Source organism: Mchenga conophoros, linkage group LG9 (genome assembly GCF_057382185.1).
Source record: "Mchenga conophoros isolate Kocher_MC1m ecotype Shallow Benthic linkage group LG9, M_conophoros_male_GT1.1, whole genome shotgun sequence".
In the NCBI taxonomy this organism is placed as follows: Eukaryota; Metazoa; Chordata; class Actinopteri; order Cichliformes; family Cichlidae; genus Mchenga; species Mchenga conophoros.
In genome coordinates this window covers 28990166-29004666 of record NC_140534.1, presented here as the reverse complement: position 1 = coordinate 29004666, position 14501 = coordinate 28990166, and the positions used below count along the sequence as shown (strand labels likewise).

At 37.4% G+C, this 14501-nt stretch overlaps 1 protein-coding gene across 9 annotated transcripts in view; it reads left to right on the top strand.

Moving 5' to 3' along the window:
- The window catches only part of relch (RAB11 binding and LisH domain, coiled-coil and HEAT repeat containing), a 36581-nt gene that overhangs the window by 1605 nt on the left and 20475 nt on the right, over nucleotides 1-14501 (top strand). For 3 of the 9 annotated variants that reach the window (XR_014893928.1, XM_085287403.1, XM_085287402.1), the window contains exons 2-12: nucleotides 3869-3958; nucleotides 6588-6659; nucleotides 6796-6851; nucleotides 6976-7089; nucleotides 7320-7514; nucleotides 7717-7811; nucleotides 8304-8433; nucleotides 8617-8786; nucleotides 10804-10879; nucleotides 10969-11064; nucleotides 11881-11904. Coding sequence is in view for 8 of the 9 variants with exons in the window: in XM_085287403.1 (XP_085143529.1) it covers nucleotides 3869-3958; nucleotides 6588-6659; nucleotides 6796-6851; nucleotides 6976-7089; nucleotides 7320-7514; nucleotides 7717-7811; nucleotides 8304-8433; nucleotides 8617-8786; nucleotides 10804-10879; nucleotides 10969-11064; nucleotides 11881-11904 (1118 nt within the window). In the remaining variant the exon portion in view is untranslated. The remainder of the gene's footprint in view (nucleotides 1-3868; nucleotides 3959-6587; nucleotides 6660-6795; nucleotides 6852-6975; nucleotides 7090-7319; nucleotides 7515-7716; nucleotides 7812-8303; nucleotides 8434-8616; nucleotides 8787-10803; nucleotides 10880-10968; nucleotides 11065-11880; nucleotides 11905-14501) is intronic. The other 6 variants (XM_085287407.1, XM_085287406.1, XM_085287404.1 and 3 more) reach the window with 5 other exon arrangements.

Below are 14501 nucleotides of genomic sequence, written 5' to 3'. Positions count from 1 at the left end.
TTCATTAATAGAATTTATAATCTTATAATTCTATAATTTTAGATGTGTGATAGATTAGGAAGCTTATAGGTAGTAAATTGAATTATGTTACACCTACATTCATTGTTCACCACACTAATTTAACAGAAATAAATCTCCCTTCCACTGAAAATGAGGTGCTTTTTTTTCTGTTAGTGTGTTTTGGTGAAAACAGATTGTATCTTGAATAGAAAGTGCCATGTCACACCAGTGGGTGTGTTTGTCTACTTGACTGTTTGAAATTAGCAGGGGGGGAGAGAAAAAGTCTTCTTCCAATATCTATTTGGCAGTGAAACATGCACTCAAAATCAAGGCTGACTGATTTTATATCACGGTTTTAAGATGTTTTTGTAGGGTGAGTTTAGTCATTCATTCGAGACATTGCCCTCACGAATGAAAGGATTTTTATCAGTGTGCCAGACTGAATGGCTATGGCTTTTTGCAGCATGTCATTGAAGCTGCACTGCAAATGTAATTTTGACTTTTTCAAATTATGGAACAAGGCTAAATTATGTATTTTTACTGTAGAAGCATTTGGCAGTTTTCCAGCTGAGGGATTCATATAAATAAATGTTAAAACCAGACACAACTATTTTGTATGCAGTGGCAATGAACATTGCCTAAGATCTCAGAAAACCGGAGTATAGTTTTAGGCGTGTGTCTTGGTAGCTGGCCTCAGTCTGGCTTTTCCAGATTGCAAACGGCAGCTAGTCATATTCCTTGTCTTTTTTTTTCAATCTGTTCAACCTTTATAATTAAATTCTGCCCCTGTATCTATGCCTTAAGGCTACAGCAGTAAACACAAACCACTATAGGATGTGTGTCTTTTAGTATCTCCTATTTCCCAAAAGGTTTGGAACACGGTAAGACCATGAGTTTGAAAGGACCTGACACCTCCCCTGTTGTGCTTGTGACAGGAACATCATAGAGAAGTGGTGTAATCTACAAGCCTGTAGCCTGTAACAATGAGTTGATATGAGGGACAGACTTTGCTGAAGGCCATGTCATTTTTCATCCTAGCATAGCTGATAGTCCAGACCTCATGTGATCTCTGCAATTATCTTTCTTTTCATGTGGGAGAATTTCTCTGCCACATTGCAACATTAGGATTTACTTAAGTTGCTCTTGTTGCTAAAGAAGGAGGGATACTGTTTGGATGTCTGCTTTCTTTTTCTACATTGACAGAACAGCTTGCTATTTCAACAGCCAATTTCTCGTGTGTGTTTTGTTTGTTTTGTTGTTTTGTTTTTAAACAAATCCCCTTCAGTGGTTTCTGACTTTGTGATCCTTATGATTGTAAACACTATAAATAAAATAATGTCTAGTTTATGATGACTTATTGTGTTGAAATAAATTTGGTCCATAGATTCTGATGCCTGTTATCAAGTCTGAAGTTAATGAAAAGATGGATATTGTACCTGCAGCATACAGTAGAGAGTGTGATAGTTTTCCTTGGATAGGTTTCATATATATATATATATATATATATATATATATATATATATATATATATATATATATATATATATATATATATATATATATATATATATATATATATATATATATATATATATATATATATATATATATATATATATATATAAAATAATTTTTTTTTTTTTTTTTTAGATATGTGATACAGGCTAGAATTTAAAACAAAATCTCTCTGACGAAGTAACAAATCTCTGATGAATCTGAAATGTAATTGGTGTGGTGATTGCAAATAAAAAAAAAAAACAAAACTTGTGACTGTGAATCAGCAGTGAGCATGTGTGTGGATAATGACTGTGTTACAAGCTGCATCTGCAGCTGTTGCTCTAGGGCACATGACACAGCATGCCATCTCCCACCACCTTGCTAATTTGCTGCAATGAATTTTGCAGGATTCTCTCTTCACCTCTTGCTAGACAGGCAACTGTTTATTTGTAATCGTTGCAGGAACTTTTGTATTCTTTAAATAGGTTAAATAGAAGCTTCACATTATCAGTTCTAGATCATTTGTGACCACAATTTATGTGCTGTCCTAGTCTGAAATCGCCCAACTACATTTTCAGTGTGCTGCACTCTAATGTAACCTGTCAATAGGAGTATATTGCTGTATTGTATGAATTCACACAGTAAACATGAACATATATTTGATTTTTTTTTCTAATACTATGCAAAGCGATTGAAATGATAACATGCTTAGGAATAGGAAATCCTGACTTGACATAGTAATTTTGTACTGGAAACTGTGCCTCAAATGGCTTTATTCTGTTAGTTTGAGTTGAAAATATTAAGATAAACAGAATCAGTGGTAAAATCTCAATAAGAAATCATCATCATTTATTCACATACATGCATACAGACATACATACACACTGACGTAAATAAAATGATCTGCTGCCAGACAAAAAAGGCTTATTTTCTTAAGACCTAAGATATTTGATCTTGTGTAGGTTTGTGTGCTTGTCTGTGATTCACTTATAATTTGTGCTCCACTTTTTCATCCCATATTTATAACCACAGTTTAAATCAGTCTTGCCAAAAACCTTCCCATTAAATTAAAAGTGCCTGTTGGCTTCCTCCTGACCATTCATCAATATCAGCTCCTAGGCCCTGATGTAAACTCGTGTACCTTAGCTTTCAGTTTATATCTTTTAGCGTTTTCTGTTTTGGCAAGTAGAAAGACAATCATCTGTGTGCGCTTAGGTGTTGTATAATCAGCTGGGGTTGAATAAAGGGAGGTGGTGACAGACTGAAGTGTCAAATCTGTCAAGGAAATGAAAGGTCAACCAGGCTTGGTTTTTTTTTTTTTTTTGCACATCAGACATGTACACAAAGGACATCTGCAAATGCCCCCTCACATTATCAAATTACTTTTTTGTTTTTTCTTTTGCTCCGTTCATGCACGCACACCTGCAAACTCTATTACTCACTGTTTTGCCAGATGGATTGCAGCTACTAACAACAAATGTCCTCACACATCATCAGGAAGTAAACATGTTTGGAAGCTTTCTATGCAGGAAAATTAGTTTGCCTGACATCAGCTTGGCAGAACAATGACACTTGTGTAGACAGACATTGGAGAAACACTGTCACTATATCATAAAGTTGCATGGTCGTGAATTTGAACATGACATAAAATATTGTATACGCTTATATAGACAAACCTTATATGTAACAGAAAAAGAAATATTAGTGAAATACATTACTTGTCTACAAAGGGAAATACATGCTGGTTTTTTTTTTTCCTTTGATATCTAAGTTTTCCTCAGTCTTTTTTTTTTTTTTTTTTTTTAAACTCTAGAGGATTTTAACAATCCAAAGTAGTAATATGATCAAAGTTTATAATACAAGTTATAACTTAATGAGTGGAAATGATTTGCTAATTCAGTTAAATTACTCACACAGCTTTTTTTTTTTTTTTTTTTTTTTTTGGTCTTTCAGGCCAACAAGGTCACATATGACTTGACATTGTACTGTATCTTGATATCAGAGAACAAACAGGCCAATCTCACACTTGCGTTGCTGTGGAAAGAAAGCCAACACCATTGTCTTAGCTATCAGAGCAGCCTAGCCCAGTGAAATATGAGCAAAGAGTGTGCTTATTTATCACCTTTATGTTCCTTCTCTTAGCACCTGCCTACCCTTGTGTATAGTTGGTGGAATTAATAGTTTGGAAGTGGGTTTTACCACACTGAAGCTGATCCTATTATTTCATAGAGAAGAATCTATAGAGCACCATGTAGGCTGCACAGTTAAATTTTTCAACTGTGAGCTCTTGGGGAGTGCAATCATTTAGCTGTATGGTTATGCAGGTGTATACTTGTCTCACTTCTGTCTCTGTGTCTGTGTTTTTGTTCAGATCGAGCAGGCAGCATCAGCACCTTAGACTCTCTGGACTTTGCTCGTTACTCAGATGACGGTAACCGAGAGACAGACGAACGGGTGGCAGGTAAGATGAACCATACGGTCAGGGCTCAAAACAAGAGGCCTAGCTTACACTGGGGATAAAAGATCGGGAGAGTAGACAATGACTGAATGGGAGCGCCGTGGAATATGGCAAAATGAAATCTAAAAGCTGCTTTAATAACAACGATGACCAGTAATAAATAAACTCTGCTTAATAACACAAATGTGTTTCTGTCAGTCCTGCTTTATTAGGGATAAATTAGTCACATTTTTCTCTTTTTAAGTTCATTGAGGTCTTTGTGCCTCCTCTCACGAACCGTCACACAGCAAAACCAGTCTGTGGTATTTTTGGTACCAAACATGTATCAGCATTATTTAAAAAGCGCACTCTCCCCCGCCCTCCCCTCTCAATGGCTCATTCGTGACACACAGTCTGATAGTTTTAGCTAAACACATTAACAGCTCCTCCTGACGCCAATGATGTGTCATCACACCATTGGGTTTAAGAACAGGTGTTCATTTACTGGCATATTGCCTTTTTTCAGGTGTTGTGTGGTGAGCATTTTTATGCCGTGGACTAAAGGAAAAAATAAATGAGTAAGCCTTTGATATTTATGTAGAATGCCGAACGCAAAATGGGATCAGGCAGGGACTATGTGTATTAACCAAATCCCCTTCTGGTTTTAATTTTGTAGTTTCACAATCCTCAAGATGAAGACATTAATGTTTAGCCATGAGAAGTCTGCTAGATTATAAGGGTTAAAGCTAGTAACAGTTTTCTGCAGCCATCCACACATTTTAAAAGTAAGTGTGTGTAAGTGTGTGTCCCAAAACTGTGCCTAAACTGTTAAAGTGGTGGATTATGTTGTGTATTTTTGTTTGTTTTTTTACATTAAATTTGTTTTCCCTTCCACTGTACATGAATATTAAGGGTGAGAAATAGATTGTAGAGCATGATGGGATGGGGGATGGCATATAGATTGTCCTATGAATATAAATGTCATTTAATTTAAATGTGTATGTTGCATTCTGATGGTAAAGTCTTGGGTAACGCCAGTTAATGCACCAATAATGTAAATGCGGGAAACGCTTGCTTCTGGTTTGGGGCTTTTATCAGTTGAGAAAAACGATGACATGAAGTAAGGGCCCAGTTAAAACCATGCAGCAGAGATGTTGGTTCCACCTCACACCTCCAAATTATGCATCATTTTTAAAAATGACTATTCACACACTGCCCTTTCTACCAAATTGCCATGTTTCCCTTCCTCTCTCTTTACTTTTGAAACATCCCCACTCTCATTCCGCTCAACTTGTTCTTCTTGTAAGAGCCCTGCCCCCAGCTGTCTGACTCTGGGTTTTCTGGCTTTCTCCGTTGACGTTGATCAAACCCCAGTAAAATACTGGACAAGTCACTCCATCCAGTCTAGCTTTTTGCTTTTTATTTATTTATTTTTCCTTCTCTTCCCGTTATTCAGTTCTTGGTTTTCCATTTTGTTGCGTTTGCATCCTGTGCACTTGATCTGCTAGGAAGGTCTGAATGGTAACTCGGTTTCCTCTGGCAGAAATTTACTATTTTTTAATGCTCAGAAATTGGCTTTGACCTTTATATGGAAATTCAGACTGTTTCCTGAAAATGTTTTTCGGCTTTTTGTTGTTTTTTTTTTTTGTTTTTTTTTAAGCTCTTCTTTATAGCGTGAAACCTGGTTTCACGCTATAAAGAAGTGTGAAACCAACAGCAGCCTTAAACCTTAAGTGACACATGTTGGGGAAACAAGAGACGGACCAAATTGCAGATTTTTCAGTGCACAGCTATGCAACATAGTTTTCCTGCTCCATTGCTTATTACTTTTTGCGTGTGTTTTTAATCTAACATGTCTTAAGACCTTGTGTGTTCTTTAAAGAAGAAATCAGTATGAATCTAGCATTTACCATTTTTACTTACAGATTAAAAATAAACATTTTTATAAATAATACCTTCTGCTCCTTCTGATAGTATATAAGATGCCAGAAACAGCTTCCTCGAGTTTCTATGATTGGCTTGATCGTGTTATGTTTTTTTTATTTTTTTTATTTGTTTTGCAAAGTCAAAGTCAAGAAAGACGAGTCTAAATCGGTAACCTAGCAAAGAATGCCAAACTCACGTTTTGTCTGTTAGCTGAAATAGCTTTATGTTGTGGTGTTCATAGTGTGATGGTCTTATCTCTTAAGAACAAAACATTTGAGCATTGGCTGTCCCTTGAGTGGCTTGAATTAAAATGTGTAAATTACTTATTACTTATAAAAACCTGTGTCAGACAGCTCCTAGTTTATCAAGGATACATTTTAGTAGCCTGAATGGATTTATTTGCCTCTCAGCTACAATGTAGGTAAATTTGGACTTCCATTTGTTAAGTATTAATGAGAGGAAAACAAGGGCAGGAAATTCTATCATTGAGCTGCGTCTCAATGCAGAAAACACACCTGTCCAAGAAACATCTTGCCAGCTTTACCATAGTCCTCTGCTGCATGCGTTCCTTAGACCCATGATTTGCATGCATCCTTTTTTGTTTTGTTTTTATGACTTTTTAATCTTTTGTGTCATTGTTTGGTTTTTCATACCCATCTGTTTTATTTGTTTGTTCCCTGTCTTTGGTTGGATGCACTTCCTGTGTGTGTTGTCACTTCCTGTCCAGTGCTGGAGTTTGAGCTACGGAAAGCAAAGGAGACCATTCAGGCTCTGCGCGCCAACTTGACTCAGGCAGCAGGTGTGGCGCACTTTTAACTTCTTCTCCACCTGAACCCTTTTTGTTACAGCTTTCTCTCTTTTTGTCAGAGAATTCCTTTTGGTGAGTGATGCTCAGCATCCTTTCAAATTTATCTCATATATTCTCAATTTCTCAGAGAGCGAAGTGCCCTCTCAGGAGAGAAAAAACTACAAGTCAAGCCCTGAAATTCAGGTGGGGGATTTACAAGCTTTCTAATTTTTCCTTTGTGGTGAAATGAGTGAAGAATGAACGAATGTGTCCCTTTAAACCTTTGTGAGAACATTGCCGTGATCGACCTTGTTCTTCTCTGCCTCAGGAGCCTATCCGCCCACTGGAGAAAAGAGCCTTAAACTTCCTTGTGAATGAGTATTTATTGAAAAATGAATACAAACTCTCATCCATCACCTTCTCTGATGAAAATGATGATCAGGTAAAGGATGGTAAATGCCTAACTGGAGTTAGTCTTTTATTTTTAAAATTAGGTCTGTCTCCTTTTCAACAAAAAAAAAAACAAAAAACATCCTAATTCATAAGAAAGTACTGAAGGTAGTATGAATAATTTAAACTTGTACTTGCACATAATTGTGTAATGCAAAGGAAGAGCCCATGCCTGACACAAATGACAATTACTAAACTGTTTTGCTTTATGTTTCTTCCCAGGACTTTGAGTTGTGGGATGATGTTGGCCTCAACATCCCCAAACCCCCCGACCTGTTGCAGCTCTACAGAAGCTGTGGCACCCCCCTCCCTTCTCCTCGGGACACAGCTGATGTGTCAGTTGGAGTGGATTTTGTCGATCTTCCTGGAAACTGCATTGCCCAAGATCCACTAAAGAAGCCTGACCTTTCACAACAGGTGTGTGTACGCTGAGTTGAACCTGTTTTATTGCTTTGTATTCCTTCTAGTACCAGAGAGATTCATTGAGAAAAGGCTGTGAAACTAAACGCAAAGTGATTTTTCTCTTTCAGTTAAATCTGAAGAAGTTGTGACTTCAGAGCTCCGGCTCTTGAGCTGAGTTTGTAATTTGTCTGCATTATGTTTTTTTTCTTCTCTTTAGCAGCAGACAGAAGTCGTGCAAGAGTTGGAGTACCAGATAAGCCTCCTCAATAATGAGAAGCAGAACCTAGCAGAGCAGATAAAGAAACTGCAATGGTGTGTGCTTGAGTGCATGTCTGTGCTCGTATACTATTCTTTTTGAAAAACTCTGAAGTCTTTGATCCTGACAAGGTTTCCAACATTCATAGCTCTTTCACTGCATGTCATTTCAGCAAGAACATTTACCCCTTCTACTGCTGAGCAAAGAGTCAGCAGAAGTATTCATTAAAAAAAAAAGTCTCAGAAGTTTTCAGTTTCTATAACCGTGACCAAAACTGGCCATGGTGTAAAACCAGATTGGAAATTTCTCCCAAGCACCACAGCTGCATGAAATTACAGAGGAAACTTTGGTCTGATGAAAAAGTGGAACTTAATTTTCTTGTCATGTGAAGTCTTTAATTGACACCATCAGGATTCTGACCAATTTTACTGAACAGTTCAAGCATGACTTTGATGGTAGGGGTGAAACAGTCGATTGTCTCGTTCACTTGCTGCTTGATTAAGTATGTAGTATTTTTTGACTTATGTTATGTTACCTCTGCCCCACAGTGAGATTCAAACACTGAAGAGGACAGTTTCCTCCCCGCCTCCAACCACTTTGGACCTGGGCTCTCAGAATACACCTAACACTTCTTCCTCTTCTGCTACCACTGCTTGCTCCGCTGACCCTCTTTCTGTGGTATGTGGTCATTTTGAATATGTAAAGCACAGGCTTATTTAAATGTCTACCAGTCACACAGTTTTCTATAGTAAATTTTTAAAAAAAGCAAGAAGAAAGGAAAATCATTCAGTCTGTATGACGGTTTCTCTGTAGTTTGTCACAAGCCCAAATATTTGACCCTATAATGCTAACATCTTGTAGTCTTATCCTCAGCCTCCCATGGATAATGGCAAGTATCTGGACATCCGAGGGGTTTCAGAGCCTGACAATAACGCAGACAACCTCTCTACTCAGAACACATCACAATTCCACCCACAGACTCACAGCAAGCTGAAGAATAAGCCACCTGTCCAGTTTGATCAGCCAAACAGGTGAGTGAAAATTCAGGCATGAAAAAAAAACTTGCAAAACAAAGACCCAACTTTCCTAACATTTCCTGTATCAAGGAATGCAAATATGATGCTCAAATGTAAACAAAAAATATAGGGTTTTTTTTTAATACCCGTGTGACATATGTAAATCCACTAACTGCCTGAGTCTAAAACCTGTGGACATCCCTTGAGATGTCCTGCCAGGCCTTTAGTGCAGCCAAATTCAGTTGCTGATTGTGTATCTTTGTGCTTTCAGTTTTATCTTCAGTAACAGCAGCTTTGCAACATTTGTCTGAATATGACAGGGTATAGCCCTGTACAGTTCACAGTTCATCAACAACAACAACAACAACCTTTATTTATAGAGCACATTAAAAGCCAAGGCATACCAAAGTGCTTTACAGAAAAACAATAAAATAATACAGTTAAGAGCATTAATATCAAATATAATAAGAACATCGTGTTACTGTTATCAACAGTCACATCAATAATTATGGCCCTCTTCATATTGAAAAAAACAAAAGTTGTATCCAAGATGGCCGACTTCTAAATGGCCACCATGGTCACCACCGATCTTGAGGAGTTTTCCCCCTCACATATACTAATGTGCCACAAACAGGACTTTAATATCACCAACCATTCCCATGTTATTACGGTGCATCCATTTAAATGTCCCACCCTGTAGAGAGCTGGTCCAACTGGCAGCCATATGTGTTCACGCTGCCTCCGCCATGTTAGACAGATAATGTGGTATGCTTCAGACTGTGAGGTCTCAAAACTTTTCTCACCATTTTGATACAAGATAAACCTGGTTTCATTTGTTCAGATAGGTGCATGCTCTTTTAGTCTGGCAAAGTCCAATATAGCCATCTGTTCTTCAGAGTGTGCCTTCCTCTAAGCCCTGCATTTGCCTTCATAAAAGGCGTGTCTTGATTGTAGACTTTGACAGTGATAGAACTACTTAAGACAGTGTTATTGACTCAGATTGTTAATTTGGCCACTCCTAAAGTTTTTGCCGTTTGCCTGAGAGGTATGTTTTAGTTTTTCAGCCTAAGGATGGCCTCTTTCATTTACATTGACATCTCTTTGGACGTCATTGGAAAGTTCCAGTGAAGTTCCAGCTATCAAATTAGACGCTCAATACTTGGAATCAACTCCAGATATTTTGTCTGCTTAAATTTTAATGGAATAACAAATGAAGAGGCCTCACTGGGCATGAACTGCTCATCAGTCAATTGTCCAGTGACCTGGCGCTTTTGAAAATGGGGGGACTAAACTTAAAAGTGGCTGTAAATTCTAAGCAGTTAATGTAATATCTGTTAAAAGCTAAAGCTGAATAAAAGCTAAAAATTCTGCACTTTTACGGTTAGATTTTTTTGTTTATTTATTTAATTTAAAATGTAAAATTCTCTGTGGGGGTTTGAAGGCCAAAAAGAAAAAAATATATAGTTGTAAAAATTATTAGAACCAACCGTGTCTACTACAGCCACGTTGGCCATTTTTGTGTAGTCACTAAATGTAGCCACTAGATGGAGGTAGTTATTCGTCTTTGTCTAAAACCAGGTATTAGGTTGTGTGGCTGCCCTCTTGAGTAAGAAAGTGTATTGTGCTTTAAACTAGTCATCACTGAAACTGAGCTTTCATTCATTTAATTTTTTTTTTTTTTTCTTATTTGTGTCCCACCTATGATGTATTATTTTTAATGATATTTTTTGATGTTTCATTATTTTTATCATTTAAATATGTGTTCCCTTAAAAAAACAATCTAATTTATGTGGTGCTAAAAGAAAAAAGTGAGTGGTGCGTTACTGTTAGTCAGCCACCTGCTATTCTTAGTACTGTGGTAATGTCACGTTACATGGGAGAGTGGCAGCACTAACCTCAGTGGCAGGGTAATCTATTCCAGTCCTCAATCATTCAACGGTCAGGACATTCTCCAGAGCACTTGTGGTGTACAGATTAAGTGTTGCAGACTGTAGTGACTGTTTTTGGTCTTTTGTTTTTTGTGGTGTCTCAGGAAGTTATCTCCGGCCTTCCAGCAAGCCTTGTTGTCCTTCTGCAGAATGTGCTCCGACAGCCGCCTAGGAGCAGAGGTCAGGAGCACACATTTCATATACAGATTAAAAAAAAGAAAAGAAGTAAATTTAGGAAAAACGGAATATAATGTCCCTCCTGTTCCCAGGTGTCTCGTATAGCAGACAGCGAGGAGAGTGTGATGCTAATGCTGGGTCGCTGTCTCCCTCACATCGTCCCTAATGTCCTTCTTGCTAAACGAGAGGTAAACCTGCTTGTGCTGGTCATCCTGCCCTCTTCTTCTCCTCCCTGTTTCCCCATTCATTGTCACCATCACAGGCTTCTTGTTTTAATAACCAATAGATACACACAGAGCAGCAAGGATGAGAATAGGTTAAAAAAAGTAGTTGGTCATTCACAACTACTAAAGTTTCCTCTAAACTGTGTATTTATAATGTAGAGGGGAAACGACTCTAAACAGCTTAATGTGGTTATTGTCAGTAGTTTTGGTAGTAATGGTGCCAATTTGACAACTTTGCAAACATATTATTCCATTGGTGATTCATCCACTTCACCATCTGCTGTTATGTGAAATATTGCTGCTATATTACTGAAATATTACTGCTTTAAAGGAACATTACCCCCTTTTTTTTTCTCCCTTTTGTGCCTAAACTGTTCTCACAATATGAATATGAACTGTAGAGTTACACATTGTGCAAAGGCTGTTTTCTTGGCAATAGTGGGATTTGTGTGATTTCTGTTTTTTGAGATAATTAAATCAATATCTCAAACTTGATGATGCACAAAGCGCCTTTGTCCTTGTGTTGCCTTTTTGTCGTTCCCCAAGCAATACGAATATAGAGTTGGAGACATTTTTACCTGCCAGATCCTGCTGACTTGTGTCTTATCTATTGATATGTCGGGTCACCTTCTTTTGTCATGGCATTTGTTTTTCAGAAGTCCTCATCATTTTTCCTCTGCATTTTTTCCTCTCATATTTGCTGTCCTTTTGCCTTCACGGTTTTTTTCTTCTCTTTTCGTCTCACTCATTCTCTCACTCTCATGCATGCCTCTCTTCTAGAGAATGGTTGCGCATCTTTGCCAGGTGAGTCTTTCACGCACTCATTTGCATGATTCTCACATGTAGATCAGAAAAGTGTAACTAATGCCAATTCCTTCTGCTGCAAAACCGCTGTCACTAAATATATTTTCACACATGCGCTGCAGCCCTGAACTTTTTCTTACCTGAGAGAAATGCATGAGATAACAAATGTCCAACTCAGTTGGATCGGACAATAGCTTCACTTAAGCACAGGTGAAGTGGAATTATTTCCTGTGAGAACAGACAACAGTGGGAAAATATCCTGGCATAACGCTCTTGAAGTTGTTTGAAATCCAACTATAAGCTCTGATTTTCCATATTTATTATTTTTTGCAAATACAGTCTGCAATCCTGTAACGGTGACACTGAAAAATAGTGTGTACCCAAAAAGTAAGTTGCGTTGCAGTTTTGGGGCCAAATTTATTAACAGAACATTCCAGAGCAAATCACACTCCTTGGGGGTTGCTATCTACTCGTTAAGAGGTATAATGGCAGTTTTGTAACTGTGAGGTGTGGCTGTTGTTTGGCTAATGTGGCTGTCATTCTCACTAGGAGTGTTCTTTATTTGAAATGCCAGGGGGAGGTTTTTGTCAGAATGAGTGTGTAATTAACACAGGTGAACGGTTTAGAGCTGAGCACAGTGCCATAGCTATGAGCTATAGCTGTTCACTGTGTCCTCGCCCTATATAGAGCAGACCTTAAATGATTTGCGCAGTTTCATTTTTATTCATGTTTCTAAACAGAGATTTGGTCATGAAAAAACTAAGAGAGCCTGCTCGTCTTTTTCTCAGCAGTGTGCACATCACACAGAGCAATGTAACATTACGAACACTGCTGTGAAAAAGTATTTGCCGCCCTACCCGAGTCCTCATTTTTTTTTTGCATATTTGCATCAGTTACATGCAAATTTGGGGGAAAAAAGGTTAAAATATCAATACTACAGTCTAAATATCAGGAGAGCAAATCAATTTGCTTTCAGATGTGTGGCTGGTTTGATCATTAAACAAATTTCAATATTAATCAAAGATAACCCAAGTAAATACAAAATGCAGCTTCGTCATTTGTGTGACAAATATGCAAAAATATAAGAAATTAATAAGGGGGCAAATACTTTTTCACTCCACTTTAATTTGGTTTCTTTTATGGTTTTGTTTGATTTTAAATGTGTCCAGTACTGATTCTGTTACATATCATATTAAAATGTCTCGCTGTCAAAATTAAATTTATGTGACTAAGACACATCTGCAGTGTACTAAATTAATGTCTGTCTTTGTGCAAAAGAACAATGACTCCATTTACACACAGCTGGAGTAACTTCAGTAACATGCAAATCTCTCAACGTCTGATCTTATATAACGTTTAGTGTTCTATATGTCCTGCAGGACCCATACATTTTATGTTTATATAGCAGTCTTGATTAAAGAAGCCCTTCTCTGGATAAATAGGGATAAATAATAGTGTTATTTATCCTGAGAATTGCTGCCTGAACCTCTTAGACCCCACAAAGTCTCAATCAGTATGAGTTGAATTCCCCTTCAGCTGCCTGAGTCTGAATTACCATACTGTTTCTGAAGAGAAAGTGTTTATACTGTAATTTCTCTATTTTTTTTATTTTTTTTCCATTTAGCAGAAAGTAGCAGAACGATCACTCGCTTATCTGATCTGCTTGTTTTGTTTTTGTTTTTTGTTTTTTTCTTATTTGTTTGTTTGGTTGTTTTGTTTTTTCCATTAAATTGGGTTGGTCTCTTATAGAAATGAGCCGCCTACATCTGTTTGTACATTAGTGTGTTGTTAGTAGATCAGCTGCTGTTTCAGCTCCTTACAGCACATTCTTGCAGTTGCAACCTCACACTGATTTGCCCTGTTTAGTAAATCAGGCCCTTAGTCTTAATATGCCATGCTGTACGATATGTCTCTTCAATTCGCTCACCTTTGATTTATTAAGCTCATCAGACATGGGCCCAATCAGTCTAATCTCTTTAAGTGTCTAAATGCCAAAGATTTTGAAACTGTTTTGATAAATATCAGTTTAGCAACTGTTTGATAAATGGGGTTATGCTCTATTTTTAAATCTGAAAACCTGGAGAAAAAAGGTTTTAAAATCCCAAATCTTGATGATTAGGTGACTTAACGAAATGCAGCCAGCTTTCTTCCTGCAACTGATTGGTTTTAAGTGCTTTTGTTTCCACAAACAAAAGTGTTTTTTTGTTTTGTTTTTTGTTTTTTACTGAGAAGAGTAGGAAAGGAGATTTGAAAAAACAATAAAACAAAAAATGTTGCATTAGCAAGAAATTACTCTTTAAAAGCTGACACCTGCACAGGTGTTCTATGTGTGTCCATGCGTAACATAAGTGCAGCGCATGAAATTTTATACAAGGAACTGAAACTTGATCGGAAACCAAATGGATATACTGAAAGAGGTAAATCTAGTTGGAGTAGTCTTTGGTCGGGCTGCTTTGCATATCACCATGGTTATGAGGTTTTAATCAACCCCCAGGCAGTTATGGAGAACTTAATCTCTTTTAAAAATCAAGAAAAACAAACTGAAGGGAGAAAAGGCTGGCAGGAAAAAAAAAAAAGTAAATGCAGCAGCGCATTAA